This window comes from Ictalurus punctatus, chromosome 17 (genome assembly GCF_001660625.3).
Source record: "Ictalurus punctatus breed USDA103 chromosome 17, Coco_2.0, whole genome shotgun sequence".
Classification (NCBI taxonomy): domain Eukaryota; kingdom Metazoa; phylum Chordata; class Actinopteri; order Siluriformes; family Ictaluridae; genus Ictalurus; species Ictalurus punctatus.
In genome coordinates this window covers 24,524,520-24,548,196 of record NC_030432.2, presented here as the reverse complement: position 1 = coordinate 24,548,196, position 23,677 = coordinate 24,524,520, and the positions used below count along the sequence as shown (strand labels likewise).

Sequence of the window (23,677 nt, the reverse complement as noted above, 5' to 3'; positions counted from 1 at the left end):
AACTAAAAGTATTTTTTTATTTAGGCTTACCCACACATTTGATAAGTCACACTCACAAACACCAGCGTTGTATTTACTCCTGCATATTTATTGCTCTGGTTGCTGTTCCTGTGTGTCTGCCCACTTTTATTGTCAAGTTGACAATGATCTATTTAAATCATTTCCCTCCCCCTCTTCCCCCTCCTTTTAGAGGATTCAATTCACTGGGCACCAGCATGGCACTCACCCAGAAGGTGAATAGAGAGGCCGATGTGTGAAAACAGACTCGGCAGATGGGCTTTGGACAGTTCTCCAAAACAGGAACACAATGGCAGAGAATATTAATCCATGTTGTATCAACATAAGACGGATTTTATAGACATGCTCCCATAGTCTTCTGCTTTGCTGCTTATGTTGCTTTGTTGCTTGTCATTTACCAACACGTGAGATTTGCTTTACTTTTCTGGGGGCAGGCTTTTCAACAAACTGGAGGGAAGAATTTGACATCTTAATAGAAGCCTGGCTGTACAAGAAGCATGATAAAGAGGATATAGTCTTACACTGGCAAAATATTCTAAACCAAAAACAATAAATTTCCAGAGCCATATCTCCCTGCAGTTCTTGCCTGGTTTCCCACTTGAGCAGGGTTGGGCCTGGCCATTACCTGCATGGGAGACCTCGTAGGGAAAAAGGTTGCTGCTGGAAGTGGTATAAATAAGGCCAGCAGGGGGCACTCACCCTGTGGTCTGTGTGAGGCCTAAAGCCCCAGTATAATGACGCGGACACTATACTGTAAAAACAGCACCGTCTTTCTGATGAGACGTTAAACCGAGGTCCTGACTCTCTGTGGTCATTAAAAGTACCCTACAAACTGGTGGTGGTTGAGGACCCCCCACTATGTAAAGTGATTTGAATGTCTAGAAATTTGCTATATAAATGTAACTGTAATAAGTGTTTTGGTTGAAAACAAATAAGCAGTTCTCTGCATACATTACACATACTTTCCTACAACAGCTCATCATGTAGGCCAACAGTGCATTCCCAAAGTGAATATGAAAAAAAATATATACATCATAATCATAGTCGGTCTTATCTTACAAAATGCCAGCATCAACACCCTGGACCATCCTTCCTCATTTCCTGTGTTCAAATACTTGAACAAATCATTTACAGTGAATGTATGAAACCCTTATCTTAAATTTTCTTTGAAATCGTACTCAACATTGTGTGATAAAGATACTAAGATGGCAAGATGGATATGATTATTTGTTTCTCCATATTGTAGAAATTAATGCTTTGGAGGATTAAAAAAAATCACTCCAGTGCTGTTATAATGCAATGCACATAAATTATACCCAGTGCAGAGTCAGCCTTACATTCTTTTCCATTACTAAAGGTATTGATGTTATTACAAATCACATCCACTAGATGTCACTGTAAATGAAAAGCCTCAACCTAACAGGTTTTAATTGCAATTTCTTTAGAATGTAATAAATACATACATACATACATACATACATACATACATACATACATACATACAAAATGTCACCTTCTGAATTACAAGATAAGCATAATTCATTTAATAAGGTATAACATTACAGGTAGAAACTATGATTTTGGTCATGTCAATCATTTCTCTTATTTTTTGATAATTTGCATCTATAATATCTCATAAAACATAATGTCTTAAACTGTCAACTTTAAAAAAAAAAATAAAAACTCTAGAAAAATATTAACTTAATTGAATTTAACTGTGGGTATATGCATGTATACAAATACACCAATTTGCCATAATATTAAAACCACAGGCCTAATATTGTGTAGGTCCCATCTGTGCCGCCAAAACTACTCTGACCTGTCTAGGCGTGGACTCTACAAGACCACTGAAGGTGTGATGGGGTATCTGGCACCAAGATGTCAGCAGCAGATCCTTTAAGTCCTGTAAGCTGCGAGGTGGGACCTCCATGGATTGGACTTGTTTGTCCAGCACATCCCACAGATGCTCAATAGGACAAGATTATTCTGCTGAAAGAGGCCACTGCCAGTAGGGAATACCGTTGCCATGAAGGGGTGTACTTGGTCTGCAACAGTGTTTAGGTAGGCTGTACGTGTCAAAGTGACGTCCACATGAATGCCAGGACCCAAGGTTTCCCAGAACCATCCTGGTGCCAGCTCTTCCCCAAGTAAGCGACGCACATGCACCTGGCCGTCCACATGATGTAAAAGAAAACGTGTTTGGTCCAGTTCTGATGCGAACATGCTCTGTGTAGGTGCTTTCGATGGTGGTGAGCATGGGCACTCTGACCGGTCTGCAGCCCCATATACAGAAAGCTGTGATGCACTGTGTTCTGACACCTTTCTATCATAGCCACCATTATCTTTTTCATCCAGCCTTTGCTCCACACATGCATCAATGAGCCTTGGACACCCATAAGCCTGTCACTGGTTCACTGGTTGTCCTCCCTGGACCACTTTTGGTAGGTACTAACCACCGCATATCTGGAACACCCCACAAGACCTGCTGTTTTGGAGATGCTCTGACCCAGTCGTCTAGCAAACACAATTTGGCCCTTGTCAAAGTCGCTCAGATCCTTACACTTGCCCATTTTCCTGCTTCCAACACATCAACTTGGAGAACTGACTGTTCATGTCACAATGTTAATTCTAACATCACAAGACTAGACTTTACCTGCATAATTATGTAATCATGCATATTTAAACAGCCTCATTTGCATAAACACCACTAATTTCCAATGCAAATAATACTTTAATATTATCAGCAATCTATTGTTTGATTTTTTTTAAACCCTATTCCTCTGTAGTAGCTTATCTTGATTCAAGAATGTTTAGTATAACAGTTACAGAAGTCAATTATTCTCCAGAATAACAATTTATCCCATCATTGAATTTTTTTAATTAAATAAAATACATGAATGACACCCTAAGTAGTTTATGTTCCCCTTTTCCAAGACTGTGCCTCCCACTGAATCATTACCCAGAATTGCAATTAGCATTTTATGCATAAAGTACAATCTAATTTGCAGCAGGCACTGACACTTAAACAAAAGGCAACTTGAAATTGCATATTTGAGAGCAGTTGCGTGAGATGTGTTTACATTTAAAAACAAATAAATGCCTTATCTTTACTACTCCTGTGGGTGGAGTAAGAACCGATAATTGTGTGACTACTGGAACTGTTTCTAAGGAATATTTAAATATAAATAAATAGTTATGGCTTGCACATCTCACAAATCACAGTCTAAAATCAGCTTACAAGAGGTCATGTGTTAAACATGCACAAACAGAAGAACAGTAAACAAAAGACACCGGTGAAACATTTTTCTAAAAAAAGAAAATGTTTATTTTGGACACATTCTTGAATGTCAAACAAAGCTGCATTCTTGTAATTAGAGTGGTATTCAAAGTACAGTTAAAGGACCTTATGACAGCAAATACAAAAAGAAAAAAGAAAAGTTTAAAAACTAATATGATAATGCACTACAGATCTACGGAAATTGTATAATTGTGCTATGCACCTTCAGAGAAACAGTTCTCCTCCCCCTTAAACTGCTTCAGGCAAGAGCTACCACTAACCAAAAACAAAACAAAAAAAAACAGACTGAAGACACATAGTGTTAACTTTACAAAAGGAGAATAACACTGTACATCTTAAAAACGTCCCATATACACGCCTAACAACTGGTTCTGTTGTATTACGTTTGAAGATGTGAATCGTGTACAATTGGGTTTATGGCATGAACGAAAAACCAGGCTCCATCATTAACTACTCATCATCCTCATCATCATCATCGTCCTCATCATCTTCCTCCTCGTCCTCTTCCTCGTCATCGTCGTCACCAGGATCTGACTTGGACAGGCCTGCAATCCCCTTTGTGCGGTATGCAGCAATATCCTAGAAATTATTTTATTTTAATTCATATGCTTAGTTAAGGGAAAATAGTCGCACATGTCAAATGCCAGTCTCAGAGAGGAAACCTCACCTTGTCATACTTCTCCTTCAACTTGGCAGCTTTCTTCTCATAAGGCTGCTTCACCTCTGCTGATGAGCTGTTCCACATCTCCCCAAGCTTCTTGGCTATGTCTCCAATAGTCAGGCCCGGATTCTCACCCTTGATCTTGGGGCGATAGTCACCACAGAAAATGAAGAATGCTGACCTGGGTGATAAGAGAACATACATGTTTCTAACACAGTTCGTTATTTATTTATATGTACAAAAACAGTGTTCAGTGAATTGCACATACGGAGGTCTCTTGGGGGCATTGGGGTCCTTAAAGCGCTTCTTCTTCTCCCCCTTGGGAGGGATGTAGTTCTTCATCTCTCTCTCATAACGGACCTTATCCTGCTTCGCCATGTCCTCAAACTTGCTCTTCTCTTTGGGTGACATTGTCTGTGAAGGAAATCACTCTGTTATAATAAAAACACATCTCGGCTTATCAAAACTGGGTAAGGATATGCTTAAATCTACAATCGATATGCAAACTAAAAGGTTTCTGGCATCCATCATGTACCTTCCATCGCTCTGAGCACTTCTTGGAGAATTCAGAGAAGTTGACAGAAGCTTCCGGGTGCTTTTTCTTGTGCTCCTCACGACAGGTTTGCACAAAATATGCATAAGAGGACATTTTTCCTCGAGGCTTCCTTGGATCCTTAACCATCTTGACTAATCTACAAAGCAACATTTGTACGGGCATTAATGAGCTGTTTAAATACATTCACCTGGAAAGTTAAATCATTAATCTTGGCAAGGAAATTCAAACAAATCTGACCACTGAGATCACTGATATTAGCTGACCATTTTTACAGGATAAAAAGACCATCTAAATTTCATTATTAAGTGTCAGTCAGTCGTTCTCGATAAAAATAAAAAAAATTCCCTTTTATATTTTACCAGACATCACACATAGAACAAAGGGAACATAATTCAAGCACAGAGGAGTTATTAGTAATACTCTTTATTTAAATAATCACCTCTCACAATCAAGGCTGCTTTTCAATTCCAGTCATGCACAAGGCATAAAGACAGTCTGGAGCTCGGGGTGAAAGATAAGAATGACCTCTAATTCATGTACACTTCAATTCCAGCTGAATATTAAACGTCCTTTTTAAAAAAAAAAAATTTTCAGCCATTTAATCAATGCATAATATTCAAGCAATCCATTAAATCTAAACATGCAAAGATGGTCAGTCTAGACAGTATGATTAAACAATAATATTTCTACATTGTTCATGAAAGAAAGCAACCCCCCCACGTAACTGACGAATCTTGTGTACCAAGATCATTCTGGTGCCTTCGATGGTTTTGTTGATCAGGTTCACTTGTGAAGATTGATGACAAGAAAGACAGACAAGGAATGCGTGTAATAGAGGCAGGCAAAAACCGAGGAGCTTGCATCGTCCGTTTTGGTGTACTTATGATAAGCATCTTGTCCGTCTCATGTAATAAGCGCAGTTTTCAATGAAGGAAGAAAGAAAAAAAAAAAAGAAAGAAAAAAAAAAAAAAAAAAAAAAAAAAAAACTCATTCTTTAGCCGTCTGCAGTCTCTAGATGGCTGCCTGCCACACACTGGCTCCATTGGGGGAAGGGGGTGGAGAGAGAGAGAGAGAGAGAGAGAGAGAGAGAGAGAGAGGGGGGGGGTGTTCAGCATCCTAGCTTGGATCAATATTATCCAGCTCGAAGTGGAAAGACAAAGCTGGTGGACTTGAGATGTGCTGCTGCTGGATCATTTTAATGAGAGGAGGGCTTCAGACACATCACAAGCGTCATACTAATACCGCTTGTTTTGCCTTTATGTCTACAAAGCAAATAAACCCACACATCTGGCTGCTCTAAAGATTGAACCTCATTGTATGATTTCCGTAAAGAAATTCCGACGTAAACAATTTTTTTTTTGTATTGGGCGCTCCCATCCCCCGCCAGTCTCATTAAAACGCAGTGACGCGCTGAATAATATCTATCTGCCATATTACGTTATTGACTTGCAGACATTTCCATTTGGTCAAGATGGAAAAAAATATTTCTCGCATTTTTTTTTATTTTTTTGTAAGTTAACCATGTAATTCTACATATTTCCGTTTTTCATATTTTAAAACAAATATATTTATATATATGTATATACCGCCCTTGCAGCATTGTGATATTAAAAGCGTAATTCCCCGTCTCACACAAGGGCTCGATCTCAAATGGCTCCCGACTAAACGCGCTTTGTACTATCTAGGGTGCATAAAGCATTATTTCATAGCGTATGTAGTGCGGTTATGGAGGGAGCACGCAGCCATTTGGGATGCAGCCAGTAGCTTAGCGGCTAAGTGAAATGGCCGGCGGTTAGTAACGTTCACGCTAGCAGGCTATGCTAATGCGCTATCGGGGAAAAAAAAGAAAAAAGAAAAAAAAAACGCAGAAAACTTACTTTGAGCTAGATACGCCGGGGAAAATCGTAGATATACCCACGACGTCACGGGTTGCAGCAAATTCTTGTGCGTTTAATAAATATAGTGTATCGCTATAGCTACAAACTGACTGACAGACTGGATGGCTGGCTAACGGCAAATTGACTCTGACAAAAGATGGGCCGGCTATTTGAATACCAAACATCCTCCTAACAAAGGAAATCTTCGGAAAACGCCATGATAATTAGAGACTAGACAAACGAATCCGTGTCAAATATATATATATGTGTGTGTTGTTGTTGTTTTTCTTTTTAACAAAACTCACCAAGGGGAAAACTGGCTCCTCTATCCGTAGATATTCTGTGTGTATTAGTAGATTGAAGTACAATACAACAGCGTCGCGCGCTCTTCCCAAGTGCGCGTGTCTGCGTCCTTCTGCCCAAGAGAATACGGAATACAGTGGAGAGTTCCTATTGGCTACCGCCAAGTCCGAGCAGCTTCCGATTGGTTGCGAGCGGCCTATAGGACATAGCAGGGGCAAGCGCGGATTGGTTGGTTCTTCGAAGAAACGTCATAATTTTTTGAATGGCGGGTTAACTTGAAAAAGTCTCCAGTCCAGTGCTAGCCTACATACAGATTTGTAGTAGCGGAAGCCTACTACATGCATACACACACACGGTTACAAGAAGCACGTTATATATATAACAGTCTGTATGAAGGAGATAGGAGAAGATATTTGACGTGATTCATCTGGAAAAATAAAGAGCTCACAGTAGAGTCCTTTGCGATGGAGTGTGGTGGATTTAAAGACAAAATGGCTTAACAGGTCTCTCACTAGCAGATTAAAACGGTTTATTGTTTACTCACAGTTTAAAAGTGGTAAAAATGAAACATTTAATATTCATATACTTTGATACGCATATTCTAGTGAGATTATTTATGAACTTCACAAAACAATACCCAATAGTAAATGCATGCTTATGGTAAATATTTATTAATAAATATGTAAAGAAATGCCCCTGCCCCCAGGGTTAAACTTGTTGACAGGGGGCGTGGCTTATGGTGACCATAGCAACAGACCTTAGTGCGTCTGGTCACACAGAGCAGTAAGCTGACAGTGTGGTTTTCTTCAATTAAAGGTACATTAGGTAAGATTAGACAAGAGTAGGTCTTTAATGGTTAGGTGGGTTTGATATTTAACTGATTCCTGTCCATATTCACAAAGCTCTGCCCCTAGGATCTATTCTACGGTGACCCATAAAGTGTCTGTAAAATGACTGGCAGGAGGTGCATCCAAATACAAACAAGCATTCAGGACCAGAAGTCAGTATTTTCTGAGTCACTTTTGCTAAAGCCATGGCTTTTTTTAAATTATTATTATCATGTTCGACATATTTTGGGCTATCTGTACAAGTAAGAAATAAACAAAACAAATAGACTATTGCACCTTTAATATCGTAGCTGTTGGTTAGTTTGTGACTAAACTTACAGTTATAGTTATATTTACAGCTTTAATAAATATAAAAGGTACAGGCCTTCAAAACTTTTACCTCAAGACTAGCATAAAAGAACAGGGGTGTGGCCACATGGGTGCCACTGGGTGGCTGTTGCCATCCTTGAAATAAGTCTGGCCAGCCCGACTTCTCTAAGATTTCATCTATAAAATGTAACTGTTTACAGATGAACTGTTTTCAGGAAAACATAACGAATCATATCTATATTGTTGATTTAAATATCCGTACATATTTTGACCAAATCTCCTGAGTATTATATAGAGGAGATTTGTATTGTATATATATTAATATGTTATTATATTGTATATTATTACATAATATATTATAAAGATCAGCGGCTCCCTGAAGCATTTAGACAGTGTGTCAGTGATTTGTTTGTTGTTATAGTGATGGAAATCACAACCCAGGAATATTAGCAGTATTATAGTTCTTATTAAACTAATCTCTAATCTACTCTAATCTAATCTATTTGACTGAATCTTTTGAATGGGTTTGAAGAGAACCAAAACTCAATAACTCAAAAACATGTAGCCTGTAAATAATTTTACCTGGACCTATTGTGTTTTGTCAGTGGAAAGTTCAAGAATAAAAAAAAGAGAAGTTTTATGGCTCCAAAAATCGGCAAAATATTGTTGCAGACATTTAAATAATGATCTTAATATTTGCACAGCTGTATTACGTTCATTAAAAAAAAAAGTGTTGCGGTGGTCTCTGGAATTTATTTTGACGTTTAAAGTTTGAGAACCTCGTACTATCAGGAATGTAGCCAATGCCTATCATTACGTTGCTGGTCAATTTGCATTAAGCAACAAATAAGATATGCATTTACAACCTGCTCTGTACATATGACACACATCCCTTTGCCACTCAATATCTAAAATCTTGGACACACCAATGACAAGCCAGCACCTCAAAGCATTTTTTTCAGTTTCTAATGCACTATAAAGCCAAAAGTATGTGGACACCAGACCAATCACATCCATATGTGCTTATTGAACATCCCATTCCAGAATTGTCCCCATTTACGGTATAAAATAATCTCCATTTCTGGGGAGCCTTTCCACTAGAATTCTGATGGTTCTGATGGTATGGTTGAGGCTATTTGCTCATTCAACTACAAGAGCATTAGTGAGGTCAGGTATTGTTGTTTACATTTACATTTATTCATTTAGCTGACACTTTTTCCAAAGCGACTTACAAATGAGGAAATACAAGCAAAGTGATATATCAAGTGGAGAACAATACAAGTAGTGCTACCATACAAGATTTATAACTGAGTTCTAGTTAAGCAAAGTGTGCAGAGTAGAAGTGTAAGAGCCAGAGTCAGGTTTAGTTTTTTGGGCTGTTGTTGGGCGAGGTGGCCTGGCACATAATCAACATTCCAGTTCATCACAAAGGTGTTAAGTGGGGTAGAGGTCAAGGCTCTGTGCAAGCCACACCATTTCTTCCACACCAACCTTGACAAACTGTCTTCATGGACCTCGCTTTGTGCACAAGGGCACTGGCACTGTCATGTTGGAACATGTTTGGACCTCTTAGTTAGATTGAAGCCTTAATGGTACGGCAAACAAAGACATTATATATATATATATATATATATATATATATATATATATATATATATATATATATATATATATACACTCCTTACTTTGTGGCAACAGATTTGGGAAGGTCCACATACGGGTGTTATGGTCACATGTCCACATACTTTTGGCTGTATGTCCTAGTTCTCTGTTAGAACATGTTCAATTACTACTAGCTAGAAATGAACTTGAGCAGAATCGAGAAACACCCAATCTATGGGTCTGTTTTTTTTTTTTACATGGCAAATACTGATGTGAAGAAACACGCTGTCATTTTATTTTGACACAAGTCCTCACCGTTAGTAGAGTAATGCATGTGTAATTCTCAGTGCTGACCATGTGGTGGAGCCACGTTCAAACAATTGAATGTAGAAAACTAGATTATAGTCAGAAAAGTAAATTTTAGCATGGTTATAGGATATTTTCATCTTAGTAGGCCAGTCAGTCATTTGTGCTAGACGTTTATAGTACACACATTTTGTAGTAGAAAGACTGCTCCTAAATGTCAAGTACTATTAAATGAGAGAGGTTATTTTTTTGTTGGGGGGGGGGGGGGGGGGGGTTATTACACAGGAAGTGATTCTTAGTCATTAGATTGTGATGGAATTATAAATTCTTGTTGAATTGAACCTATTAATAAATATAAAGGAAAATATTTTCCTACTGCTGATTTGGATATAAGTTTTGTATTTTACTGGGTGTATCCCATATATAAAAATACAAAGATGAAATAGAATCAAACGCTTGGCTATGAATGTCTATCAAAGCAGTATCCAGGGAGATACAAATCATAAAATCCAAAGTAAACACGGTGTGTGTGTGTTTTTTTTTTGTTCTGGGAAATGTTTTAGTTGACTCTAAATGAGCTAAACATTTGAATTATAAATTATAATTTTTTAAAATAACATTTTATGAATTTTACTTTATTGCTTGCTGACTGATTAAAAGGTCTGACCCAGCGTTGCCAGATTCAGAGAGTGTTCAGTACACGTTTTAACCACATTGCAATCAAAATATGATTTTACTTATAAATACATTTAAATTGCTGTGTTGAAATACACCTATACTTAAATAACAGCTAGGGGAGATTCACAGTGAAATTGTGTCTGTATTGAAACATGGATATCCTGCTCTACACCTGGCAACCCTGCAGTCCACCAATCTCTCAGCACCCTCTTTGTTGTTGTTGTTCGTCTCCTATAACAACCGCACTTTCACTCCACTGCACCAGCGCACATCTTGTTTGAATTCATTATAAAAGGTAAAGAATCCCTGGAGAAAAAAAACATCACAGATGCAAACATCTGTGATAATTATGAAATCTTTTGTTATATTTACATTTTTGTTTATTTATTTTTTTCTCTTAGACCATGCATGTACCAGAAACTGGATGCTATCATCTGATCAGAATTCTTTAAGTCATCTGTTACAGAAGAGGATCCAGTGGTGACCAGACAACTCAATCGAGAACAAAAAATATGGCCAGCTGTGGTTAGTTTTTTAAAGATCTTTTTTTATTCATTTTTACACACTTTTAAAATGTAGTCATATTTATTCTCAGAAATAAAGGTATCAATAACTGTATACTGTATCAAATTATATCAAACTGTATACTCATGGCTAAGGTGGTACCATCAAGGGACAATCTTTTGTACCTTTAGTATGTATCTTTCACCTGGGAAGCTGCATGTGGTGTAATTAGAGGTCTTATTATATACCCCAATTTTTACAGGCATAAAGATACATGAAGGTGCAAAAGATGTAAAAGCTGTACTGTACCTTTCGCAACATGTTGACACCTTTATATCAGAGAGTATGCCTGAGTTAATTAAGGTTACATTTAGTAATACTAGTCCTCTGACTTTGGATATCTGGTGGAATCAGTTAACAGCACTGTACTGATTATAATTTTTAAGATGTCAGAAAATGGGACCCATATGAGACCTCGCAGAAAAGGGATTTTGTCGAAAGACCCAGTTCACCGATTCCAGTTTTACGGTATGCCTAGCATTTGGAAATAGGAAGTACACAAACATAATTCCAGAGATACTCTGTAAAATATTATGATTGTAGACGTTGCAAAAATGAAAATTTCAGAAAAGTCTCAGGCATGAAACAGTTACAGTGTGGTGAAAAAGTATTTCCTGATTTCTTCTGTTTTTGTGTATATCGCATACTAAATAGTTTTAGCTCTTCAAACAAAATACAACATAAAACAACAGCAACTTGAGTAAACACACCATACAGTTATTATTTTATTTTATTTTTTAATTGAAGCAAAACAAGTTATCCAACACCTATCACCCATCTGTCTTCCAAACAGTTCCACTCAAGGTTTGAGGATCATCAAGGTGTGTTTTGGCAAAATTCATGTGAGCCTTAATGTTCCACTCTTCCTGATAGTGGAGTCATGAACAGTGACCTTTGTTGATGCAAGAGAAGCCTTTAGTTCCTTTGGTGTTGTCCTTGGCACTTTTGTGAATTGCTGGATGAATAGTCCCTATGTTTATGGAAGAATTTTGGAAGGTCGGCCATTTCTAGGAAGGTTCACTACTGTGTCGTTTTTTCCATTTGGAGATAACGGCTCTCTCTGTGGTCCTATGGAGTCCCAGAGCCTTTGAAATAGCTTTGTAACCCTTCCCAGACTGATATATTTCAATCACCTTCTTCCTCATCATGATTTTTAAAATAATTTTAACCAGCTTCATGCTGTTGAAAAAGTTCTATTTAAGTGTTGATTTGATCGAACAGGGTTTGTAGTAATCAGGCCTGGTTGTGTCTAGTCCAGCTGATCTCCATTATGAATGCACTTCCATAGCTTTGGGGAATTAGTAACATACATTTTCAAACAGGCCCAGTTCATATTGGATAACTTTTTTTGCTTCAATAAATAACATTATTATTTATTATGTTGTGTTTTCTCAGGCTGCCTTTGCTTTATCTTAGACTTTGTTTTAATTTCTAAAACAATTTAGTATGAGATACACACAAAAACAAGAAATCATGGCAAATACTTTTTCACAGCACTGTAAAATGGAGAGTGTGTATTTTGTTGCTATTATAATTATTGCATAGGATTCAACAAGTGTTTCTGTTTTCTCATTGTATTAGACCTCCTACATCCAGGGCCTATAGAACTCCATATGCTTTGGCCGATCCCATTGGTGTCACTGGATATAGCGAAGACTTTAGCTGGAAACCTCCATCTAAGCCTGAGTGTATCCGGACCGGGACAGCCTCTGGCAACAGGAGAAACAACCCACACCCAAGCCAGGTGACAAGAATGTGTTTATATGTGTACATCTGCATGTATATTCCAGCTCCAGGGGGAACTACAGCATAGTGCAGTAATAAATGTAGGAATTTCTGAAAACCTGGTAACAGGTAATTTATAGAGAAACAAAATACATTTAAATCCTCCATCCTCCAAGTCTTTCTATGTTTACTATAACTCCGCAGTTATTTTATCAGTTATTTTATCGATTATACATGCACATTTTACATAGATGATCTGTTGCTATGCACAATGTGTTAGCGCCACCCCCCCCCTCCCACACACAGTCTTTTAATTTTTTTATTTATGAGACTCTTTTTGCTGCCAATATTGCTGCTAGATTTACTGCACTCCACTACACAGTAGTATACAGAACATTGCTGCAATAGCTTTCCTGCATAACACTCTTATGTTGTCCTTGTCTATCTGTTGCTCTGTGTGTTTGTTGTTCTGCTTATTTATTGTTTTGCTTATATCGTTCGGTGTATTTATTGTCCTGCATTCATCTCGCAATGTTGTGTATTTGCACGTTATATAGGCTTGTGTACTGTACTACTATATTGTTGTGTTGCACCATGGTCCTGGAGAAATGACATTTCACTCAAATGTACAGTATACTGTACAAGTTATACAGTGGGATGACAATAAAACCCCACTTGACTTGATTTTTTTGCTGGATATTTTCCTACATTTTCTCCTAATTTTTGGTCATTTGCCAATTCTTTCCCACAAGCCAGCTGGGGAGGAAGTGACATATGAAGCCACAGCATCTTTTCAAATTGCTGCTCATGCTACTTCACAGGGCAGCATAACACACATGTAGGAAAGCACTATCTGCCCTCTTCCACATTCATCACCTCTGATTGGCCAGTGTCACTCTGATTAACTGATCAGATGCCATTTCTCCCACTCAAAGAGCACAGGAGCCACTGTATCCCCATCTGTCAACAGTAAGGGACCACCTTAGGACCAGATATTATTTGGATGATAGACCATTCTCAGAGCAGCGATAGTGACAGCGGTTAAGATATTTTTTTGTTAACAAACAGTTTCTTTACCCTGCACTCTCACTGAGGTGACTAAAGAACCCTAAAATGCTGCTGTGTTTCATTCACTCATTCTAGCATCTACATACCACATACCGGTATGTGAGTGTTACTGCCGTGATGAGAATGGATAAGATCTGATCTGACCACTGACATTGAGAGCGCTAATAAAATGTCTCCTGAGTGTAGGCAAATCTATATACTCCATCCATCCATCTTCTATACCGCTTTATCCTTTTCAGGGTCACGGGGAAACCTGGAGCCTATCCCAGGGAGCATCAGGCGGGGTACACCCTGGACAGGGTGACAATCCATCAAAGGGCACAATCACATACACATTCATACACTACAGACACTTTAGACACACCAATCAGCCTACCATGCATGTGTTTGGACTGGGGGAGGAAACCGGAGTACCCGGAGGAAACCCCCGCAGCACGGGGAGAACACGCAAACTCCGCACACACAGGGCCACGGTGGGTATCGAACCCTCGACCCTGGAGGTGTGAGGCGAACGTGCTGACCACTAAGCGACCGTGCGCCCTATCTATATACTCTTGTTTTTCTTATGCTGTGTTCAACTTAACTTGGAAGTGGGGAGTTGGAGCTCAGAGTTACATCATTTTCGACCTCCATGCGTTCGATCTACAAAAAAGTGGGAAAACAAAGATACTTCCATGTTCATCTTTTGCTAGCAGCAATATAGCCAGCAGTCATGTATATTTACTGCCCCAAAACAGCAATCTGTATAGCTAATGTTATAGATTTAAAAAATAATATTCGTATGTTGATTGATCTAAAGAAAGTTCTTCTTTGTTTACTATTGATGTGAGCAGCCATAGTGATTTGATGTCATGTGCTAAACTCAGCACTGATGAGAGTTGAGAGGCCTTTTTTTCGGTTTTTTTCCTAGGTCGCAAATTCAAATGATCAATTTCAGTCGAGTGCAACATTAGTAAAAACAAAAATGTTATCACTTCCAGGGTTTTATGGTATGGAGGCGTCCCCCTGGACTGAAACTTTGTGAAAATCCCCCACCTGAGGATGAAGTCAAACATGTTCTGTCTGCTCAGTACAAGTCAACATACAGAACTGATTTCTTGGGCATCCCTCAAGGTACTGTAGGAATACTAACTATACTGAAGGAGACATGCTGAAATGTTGTCTTTGCTCAAAACCAGTATATTGGTGTGTAGTTTGACAAAACATCTGTGTATTATAAAGTATTTTATATATATTATATCTCTCATTGGTTCATCATATCAGCTTGTCTATCACCCAGCATCTATGATATCTTAGGTGCCATATTTCCTCTCATCTGCAGGGATGATGATGAACCATAGAGCCTTAGATCCTGTTAAGCACATCCCTGAGGTCCCTCAATGCATCCAGACTGAGATGAGATACAACTATCGTAAGCCTGTTCAGAGACCGGAATTTCGGGGAAATATATCCCGCCCTGAGGCATCAAAGGGGATAGGTAAGCTTTAGCAATTAATGTCATGAAAAAATGCACTCTGGAATAGTGTTCCCAAGAACATTAGTGTCTTTTTTTCTAAATTAAAAATGTACTATTAATAATTAAGGAATAAAACACACCGGGGATATGCTGTTATAAGAAAATAATCAACAAGAAGGTGACGTGATGTAGCGGATATGAAGCGGAGTTACTGCAAATATCCTGATAGCATCTAACTGATTATTTTCCCATAATAGCATGGCCTGAAGTGTTTTCTCTCTCTTAAACCATATCAATTTAAAGTTAAAAAAATAATAATAGAGAATGACACATTTTATCCATTTACAGTTATGGTTAATGTTGTGGAACTTACAAACAAGTTAGTTCCAATTATACATACATTATAGCATCTAAAAAAACATTTTTTCTTTCTGTCTCTCTTGAAGCTAATGAGATAAAAACACACACACACACACACACACACACACACACACACACACACACACACACACACACACACACACACACACAAACACGCACAGAGCTTGTCTTGTTACAGAGAAACTAGAAAGCAAAAACTCCTCTGTGGTGAAGCCTTCCCCATGTTAAATAATGTTACATGTGACGGTGTGTTTCATTAAAGAGCTTATCATACTTTGTTTAATCTTTATTTTTTTCTATGCAAAGCATAGATATAGATATAGATAATTATTACTGTTTTACATTCAGTAGCTAGATTTTGTTTTTAGGGCTGCGTCCGAAATCACGTACTATAACAGTATCTACTGCGTTTGATTCAATACCTAGTTCTTAGCCATTGATAAAGTACGTACTGATCAGTATATATGTGTGTAGTATGAACACAATCTGGATGTAATACATCCTCCATGTTGGAATTGTCATGTGACCTACAACTTAAAAAATGCAGATGAGCTGCCTTCTGCCATTTTTGATTCTGACAGCTCTTCTGCACCATTCCTGTTTCCTTATTGGATAGTGCAGTGTCCATTGCTTCCACGATGTAGAATCTCGGTGGAAGAAATAGGTCATCCGGGTATTACTGTTTTATGAATACTGAGAATTTGGACATACTACTTCTTTGGCGTACCTATTTTCGCCTACTGTATAATATGGTAGTAGGGATATTCAGACACAGCCTAGGTCTTCATTTTACTATAGAACTCAACTGTCTTTCCTTTTTATGTTTTAGTCCCTACAGTAGTTCCAAAGCATATCACTAACCAGGAAAGCATGAAGCCCTTGACCACCTACGACAGACACTTCAGTGGTAAATCCACAGACTTTGCTTCAGTGCTCAGTTCTCTCAAGCCTGAGGAACTCCAGCACTTCTACAAGCATTTACCTGAAAAGGGTGAGCAATATATTAAATAATGGGTAATCTATAATGGGTAAAAAAAAATAATAAAAAAATAAAAAAAGGCTTTAATTGAAAACAGGCTTGATTTCTTTTATTTTCCTTCCAACAGAAAAAATGTTGGTGCAAACATTTTTGCAAAAAAAGCAAAGTCCACCTGGTCAAGGAAAGAAAATAATGGAGCCAGTGGCATTCACACAACCTCCTGCAGCACTAGACAGGATATCCATCTGGCCTGGGCCTCTGTGACCGATTCCCATGATGTGTATGTGTGTGTATGCTAGAAAATAATAAATTGCTTCTATTGAAATGGATTGTGCTGTTCAGATAGATGTTAAGGATTAAGTTTTTGTCCGCACATTACCTGCATATTAACATACACCAGATATACATACTAGTCAGTTCCTTGTCAGGTAGTAGCTAACATCACAACTGAGTCAATCAGTTTAATGTGTCCTGATTGATCAGAAGGTGTTGATTAATTTCCATAACATGTGCTCTGGCAGTAGTTCTACGTTTATGCTAATACATAACATTCCACACAAACCTATTAACAAAATGTGCATAATCATTGATATTGTGATGCTTCTGTGAGGGGACATTTATTTTACATTTATGGAAGGAGTCTCCAGTGTCAGTGCATCATAACAGTCAGAGGTAAATCTGTAACTTTACGTTTTCCTACATGGGAAAGTCTTGGGGAAAAGAAATCAGCACACATGGGGGTGTGCTATTATAAGAAAATAATCAACAAGAAGGAGACGTGATGTAGCCCGACATGAAGCAGAGTTACTGCTAACATCCTGATACCATCCAGTTGATTATTTTCCTATAACAGTATGACCTGAAGTGTTTTCTCTCTCTTAAACCACATCAATTTAAAGTAAAAAAATAAATATAATAAAGAATGACACATTTTTTATCCATTTACAGATATGGTTAACGTTGTGGAACCTCCAAACAAGTTAGTCCCAATTATACATACATTATAACATCTAAAATATCTTTCTCTCTCTCAAACACACACACACACACATACACACACACACACACACACACACACACACACACACACACACACACACACACACACACACACACACACAGCTTATCTTGTCACAGAGAAACTAGAAAGCAAAAACTCCTCTGTGGTGAAGCCTTTGCCATGGTGGAAAATGTACTGACCTTTACGAAGCATAGAGACTCCTTCCATAAATGCTACATGAGCGTCAACATATGAACAATTGCTCATTTTTTTTTTCGTTAAATAACAACACATTTGTAATCTATTTATAATTAGTCTTAGATTATGTGGTATATCTGACATACAAGTCCCACTGTGAGTTGTTACTATAAAAATGATAACATTAGAATTAGTGGGAAAAAGTGGGATTTGCATTTTCTGTTAATGTTAGAAGCTGCATTTTTATTTTATCTTACAAACTTTTACAAAATAATCAAATTATTTTTTGCTTGTATTTCCTCATTTGTAAGACGCTTTGGATAAAAGCGTCTGCTAAATGAATAAATGTAAATGCAAATGTAACTTCAAGAGAAAGAAAAAAAAAGCTGATGAGGGAACAACTGTTTATATATGTTATACAACATTAAACGTAATTACAGTGCTGTGAAAAAGTATTTGCCTGATTTCTTCTGTTATTGTGTATATCTCATGCTAAATAATTTTAGAGCTTCAAATGAAATACAACATAAAACAAAGGCAAACTGAATAAACACACAATATAGTTTTTGTTTATTTATTTTTTATTGAAGCAAAAAAAAGTTATCCAACACCTATCACCCATGTGAAAAACTAATTGCCCCCTGAAAATTAAAAACTGTTTGTGCCACCTTTAGCAACAATTTGTTGTCTTGCTGCATAATCCAGTTGCGCTTGAGATTCAACTTAGGGACATTCTACTTTAAGATTTTCTGGTAGAGAGCAGAATTCATGTTTCCCTCAATTATTGCAGGTTCTCCAGGCCCTGAAGCAGCAAAGCATCCACACACCATCACACTTCCTCCACCATGCTTGACTGTAGTTATGACGTTCTTTTTGTGGAATTCTGTGTTTGGTTTACGCCAGATGTAGCAATGTAACTGTTTTCCAAACAGTTCCACTATCAACTCATCAGTCTACAGGACATTCTCCCAAAAGGTTTGAGGAGGTGTGTTTTGAAAAATTCAGACGAGTCTTAATGTTCTTCTGGGTTAGCAGTGGTTTTCACCTCACCACTCTTCCATGGATGCCATTCTTGCCCAGTGTCTTTCTGATGGAGTCATGAACAGTGACCTTTACTGATGCAAAAGAGGCCTGTAGGTCATTTGATGTGGCTCTTTTGTGATTTGCTGGATGTGTAGCTGCTGTGCTCTTGGAGGAATATTGGAAGGTCGGCCACTTCTGGGAAGGTTCACTACTGTGCTGAGTTTTTCCATTTGGAGATAACGGCTCTTGCTGTGGTTCTTTGGAGTCCCAGAGCCTTTGAAATAGCTTTGTAACCCTTCCCAGACTGATGTATTTCAATCACCTTCTTCCTCATCATTTCTGGAATTTCTTTCAATTTTGGAATAGTGTGTTACAAAGTAAAAACCTTTTAAGCAACTTCATGCTGTTGAAAAAGTTCTATTTAAGTGGTGAGATTGAACAGGGTTTGCAGTAATCAGGCCTGGTTGCGTCTAGTCCAGCTGAACCCCATTATGAATGCAGTTTTGTGGACTTAGTAACTTTGGGGCAAATATATTTTCACACAGGTCCAGTTGGTACTTGCTTCAATAAATAACACTGTCATTTAAAAACTGTATTTGGTGTTTACTCAGGTTGCCTTTGTTTTATCTGAGATTTTGTTTTCATTTCTGAAACAATTTAGCATGAGATATACACAAAAACAGAAGAAAATACTTTTTCACAGCACTGTATAAATGGATAAAATCTAGAATATGTTGTTCACTGATCAATAAAAAAATTGCAAATTATTGTGGTATAAAAGAAATAAAACACTTCAGGATGTACTGTTATTGGAAAACAATACATTTCAGGTCACATTTTCCATTCATCCATCCATTTTCTATACTGCTTATACTATACCACACAGGGTCACAGGGAGCCTGGAGCCTATCCCAGGGGACTCTGGGCACAAGGTGGGGGTCACCCTGGATGAGGTGCCAACCCATTGCAGGACACAATCGCACACACACACTCACACACCCTTTCACACACTACAGACAATTTAGAGATGCCAATAAACCAACAACACATGTCTTGGGACTGGGGGAGGAAACCGGAGTACACGGAGGAAACCCCTGAAGCACAGGAGAACATGCATACTCCGCACACACAGGGTGGAGGAAGTAATCAAACCCAGAGTCCTGGAGGTGCGGGGCAAACGTACTAACCACTAAGCCATATTTTATAACACGTATGGGAAATATGGCATGTACATTGTTGTTAGCAATTATGAGCAACTCTTTCAGTTTGCTGAAGCCAACCTTAAATCTTCACAAAATGGAAGATTTTAAAAATATATTTACTCTGGTACACAAATTTTGTATATGTAATCTTAAATGATCAAAGATGCCTCTAAAATGCATTCTGGTTTTAAACTGGACACCTACATTTTGATGACATTGACCACCTATGCACCACTGAGGTCATGCACTTAGATTTATTACTGTCTCTTGACAACAATGATTGAAATTGTTGGAAATGAACAAGAGCATTCCACTAATGAAAATAATTTACTCTACTGTATGTAAAATAGTAAAGTAAAGTTTACCTGTTTTTTTTTATTATTATTCTTTTTCTAAAATTATAACCTATAATTATCCTTGCAATAAGACAATGCACCTGCTAAAAGCTTTTGAATACACAAAGGAGCATGCAGGGGACCACCATGCTGTTTCAGAAGGGAGGCTCGAATATCAGGTAACATGAGACTCAGGTGAGATGTGGGTTGGACTGTGTGCAACCATAGCTGCTGCTCAGTTCTTAGCAAACAACACAAGCGAGGTAGCAGTGCAGACCGAGAAAAACCTCTAAGCAAGTTCTTCAAAACTCTTCCAGAGATGCTGCTGGGAAATAAAACTCGTCCATCCTCTGCTGCAGGCAAAATCCAGACCCAAAATGTACCCAGGTACTCTGATTTACTATACTTGCCTTTGTAGTACAAGGATCCTCATTTCCATCTTCAGGCAGGTCGGGCTCTCAGCGCTGTTTCCCAACAGCCCCTGCTGCCATTTGTTCTGCAGATTTTCTCCTTTGCTTTTACCTCAGAGTAAGGACCAGAGTATATTAGTATTCAGGTATTACTGAACATGTCTTCATGTATTTTACCTCCTGTGGTGTTTAGTGATTGTTTGTTGTTGCCAGGAGAGCAAAGCAGTAGTGCACGGTCGCATCACGCATGAAGATGCTTATAAACTGAGCAGTAACCACGTCAGTGTTTGTCCTTGAGGACTAATTATTGTGCGTATTGACAAATGAGTTTCAAGGGTTCGGTTGACTTTCATTTGATTAGCCTTGGCCCCCTGATTTCAGTTAGTGAGCAAATCTAATCTGGAAGGTTTCAAATTTTCTCTGTCAGTCTGGCACACTTAAATGAAGAAGCTCAAATGTAAAAGTAGTAGTTAAAAATGAGTAAGAGAGTATATAATCCCAGCAATAACAGCATATTTAATCTACTGTATGATTAAGTGTATATAGTATGTAAAGGACATTTCTTGTTAGTTCATATTTTTCTTTCATCAATGCTACAGCCAGAGACTTTACTAGAATTGCTTTCTATTTAGCTTCATCCATCTTGTTCTCAGTCCCTGTTAATGAAAAGCATACCCACAACATGAACCTACCACCACCATGATTTATTGTAGGGATGGAGAGGTGATTGCGCCAAACTTTGTGCTTTGTCCCCAGACAAAAATAGTTTTTCATCTCGTCAGACCAGAGGACCATTTCTCCACTTCTTTGCTGAGCCTCCAAATGAGATTTCATGTGGGGTTTTAAATGAAGGCTTTCTTCTCACCACTTTTCCATAAAAAAAGCTTTGTGTTGTATCGGAGCTATCTTTGTCCTTTGAACAGCTTCTCTTATATATGAAGATTCATGACATATATTCCCAATTAAATACATTTTAATTCCACTTCTTTACATGACTAATATGTTCATACGTGGTTGATGTAGTTGGACTGTCTCTTCCTCTGCAGTCTTCTGACTGAGCTCAGACCAGTGCGTGGTACCACTGCCTACAGCTTGTCAAGACAATCCCGATGTAGGGGTGTAGGTGTTGCAGTCCTGAGTGGAAGATCTGACCTGAGTGAGACATGTTCTGAGAAAAGCCCAAAGCCAGAGTGGCTGGAAAGGGAACTTCTAAGGCAAAAGCACAGACGGCATTCAATCACTTTCGGAGACAATGAGAAATTCACCCAGCACTGTGTCCGTAGTCCTTGCTTCTCTAAATTCAAGGTAAAGTTGTTTACATTGTTTTCTGTAGACAGTCTCTTTATGCTTGCCTGTATTTTTCAACCAGTGTGCATTTTTAAGTAGGTTGTCTGTTCAATAACTTTGAGATGTCTTGCCTTTTATTAGTATAATATTATATATGGACACTCCACCCAGATAGAACCGTGTAATACAAAGGTCTTTTTGGTGAAGCAGGCCTTGTACACTGATATGGTGCAATCTTCTCTTATATACTGTAGCGACCACTTGTGAGGCATTAAAACAAACAAAGTATATTTTTAATGGGAACAAGAATTGGACAGTGTTGTTTATTTATACAAGATTTTTTTTTTCTGATGATGCATGCCACTTAGTGCTTGTTGAATTAATGCCACAGAACAGATGGGATTTTGCATATCAAGTACATTTTCAGCTCCAGTAGCTTCATAGCTGCTATTTTTGTTTCTTAGAGCATTGTTTATTCCAGTTTTCTATCTGGCTGTGGACCAGGTTGAAAAAAAAAATTAAAAGGAAAAAAGAGCCTGCAACAGCATTCTTAATAGCATGTAATGTATAACCAAGATTTATCTCCTTAGTCTTTATCTTGTATAGTGAATCTGCTTGAAGTTTAAAATGTGAAGAGGAGCAATAAATCAGAAATTAATAAAGAAATATAGTAAATACTTTGTTGTTGAAAAGTCAGTTTATTAATTGGAACAATTGCCAATACACTCTTATTGTTATATCAACACAACACATTTTATGTATGAATAATTTTATTACAATTCAAGTACTCATTGTATGTCAAGGTATCACTTGATGCTAGATTTAGTCTGCATGAATTAAAAAAGCATCCATTCAATCATCCTCAAATGCGATGGCTTGAAATACCTTTTCTGAATCCAGTTAGAAATCCATTAATTTATCCGCTGACGGGGTGAATCCATCATGACCACTGACTGGAATAGTGGACATAATATATTTATGTAATTTATTTTACTGAGTGCTTTTGCTTGTAGCATGCCAATCTGTTTTTTAAATTTTTTTTATTTTACAGGTAAATTCTCACCTAACCCCACTCTAAAATGGGTTTTAAAGTAAACCCAGCATCATAAGCACATAATCAGTGTGCCAGAATAATCCTAGAATAATCCCAGAATATGCTCTCAGTAATATGTTGACATATATGTTAATTTGACATATGTAAGTCAATTAACTTGTGCGGTTATACTGGTGATTTGCACAGAGGTGACATGGTGTATATTTCATTAGCTAGCTGAAGATCTTCGGAAGCAAAGTTCATGGTTTTGAGCGAGGCTGTCAGTGATGTGGCAACACTTTGGTTACTGGAAGGTCTGCGAAACCTAACACTAAATGTCTTATTGCTATAAATAAAATGTCCTTGTCTTTATCTTGCTCTAAAAATATGCACTCATTTGCACTTGACTGTATATGTAATGTAATTATATAATAGTGTTACAAATACTGTATGCAAACCAAAGTTTTACAGTCCCCAAAAGTATTGGAATGACAAGGCCAATTCTTTTGTTTATGCTATACACTGAAACAATTTGGGTTTGAGATGTAAGATCAAAATTT

The 23,677-nt window shown here is 37.9% G+C and overlaps 3 protein-coding genes across 5 annotated transcripts in view; 2 read left to right on the top strand and 1 right to left on the bottom strand.

Annotated features, from left to right (window-relative positions):
* Window positions 1-3,319: 3,319 nt before the first annotated feature.
* hmgb1b (high mobility group box 1b) lies at window positions 3,320-6,861 on the bottom strand. Of its 2 annotated transcripts, XM_017491681.3 has the most exons (6): window positions 6,716-6,841; window positions 4,973-5,102; window positions 4,513-4,669; window positions 4,246-4,391; window positions 3,984-4,158; window positions 3,320-3,895 (listed from the first exon to the last, which is right to left on the bottom strand). In XM_017491681.3, exons 3-6 carry the CDS (start codon window positions 4,657-4,659, stop codon window positions 3,767-3,769), a joined length of 597 nt encoding a protein of 198 aa, XP_017347170.1. In that variant the 5' UTR covers window positions 4,660-4,669; window positions 4,973-5,102; window positions 6,716-6,841; the 3' UTR covers window positions 3,320-3,766. The 2 variants fall into 2 exon arrangements, with proteins under 2 accessions (XP_017347170.1, XP_017347169.1); XM_017491680.2 differs by lacking the exon at window positions 4,973-5,102 and having other exon boundaries at window positions 6,716-6,861.
* A 614-nt stretch (window positions 6,862-7,475) lies between these two features.
* LOC108278351 (testis-expressed protein 26) lies at window positions 7,476-18,217 on the top strand. 2 transcript variants are annotated; one of them, XM_017491677.3, is made up of 8 exons: window positions 7,476-7,538; window positions 10,858-10,981; window positions 11,407-11,488; window positions 12,602-12,764; window positions 14,794-14,926; window positions 15,135-15,290; window positions 16,480-16,641; window positions 16,757-18,217. In XM_017491677.3, exons 2-8 carry the CDS (start codon window positions 10,969-10,971, stop codon window positions 16,891-16,893), a joined length of 846 nt encoding a protein of 281 aa, XP_017347166.1. In that variant the 5' UTR covers window positions 7,476-7,538; window positions 10,858-10,968; the 3' UTR covers window positions 16,894-18,217. The 2 variants fall into 2 exon arrangements, with proteins under 2 accessions (XP_017347166.1, XP_017347164.1); XM_017491675.3 differs by lacking the exon at window positions 7,476-7,538 and adding an exon at window positions 10,680-10,751.
* Window positions 18,218-20,519: 2,302 nt separating this feature from the next.
* The window catches only part of wdr95 (WD40 repeat domain 95), a 28,854-nt gene continuing 25,696 nt past the window's right edge, over window positions 20,520-23,677 (top strand). Inside the window, exons 1-3 of the mRNA XM_053687532.1 lie at window positions 20,520-20,566; window positions 20,616-20,774; window positions 21,844-22,102. Coding sequence (XP_053543507.1) covers window positions 20,520-20,566; window positions 20,616-20,774; window positions 21,844-22,102 — 465 coding nt within the window. The remainder of the gene's footprint in view (window positions 20,567-20,615; window positions 20,775-21,843; window positions 22,103-23,677) is intronic.

Bases quoted from the DNA above. Each gene is read 5' to 3' on its own strand.
- hmgb1b (XM_017491680.2), bottom strand. From the start codon at position 4,659: ATGGTTAAGGATCCAAGGAAGCCTCGAGGAAAAATGTCCTCTTATGCA. The intron at 4,159-4,245 runs GTATGTGCAATT...CTTATCACCCAG, and splicing joins AATGCCCCCAAGAGACCTCC to GTCAGCATTCTTCATTTTCT. The intron at 3,896-3,983 runs GTGAGGTTTCCT...AATAATTTCTAG, and splicing joins TGAAGGAGAAGTATGACAAG to GATATTGCTGCATACCGCAC.
- LOC108278351 (XM_017491677.3), top strand. The intron at 12,765-14,793 runs GTGACAAGAATG...TATCACTTCCAG, and splicing joins ACAACCCACACCCAAGCCAG to GGTTTTATGGTATGGAGGCG. The intron at 15,291-16,479 runs GTAAGCTTTAGC...TTTATGTTTTAG, and splicing joins TGAGGCATCAAAGGGGATAG to TCCCTACAGTAGTTCCAAAG.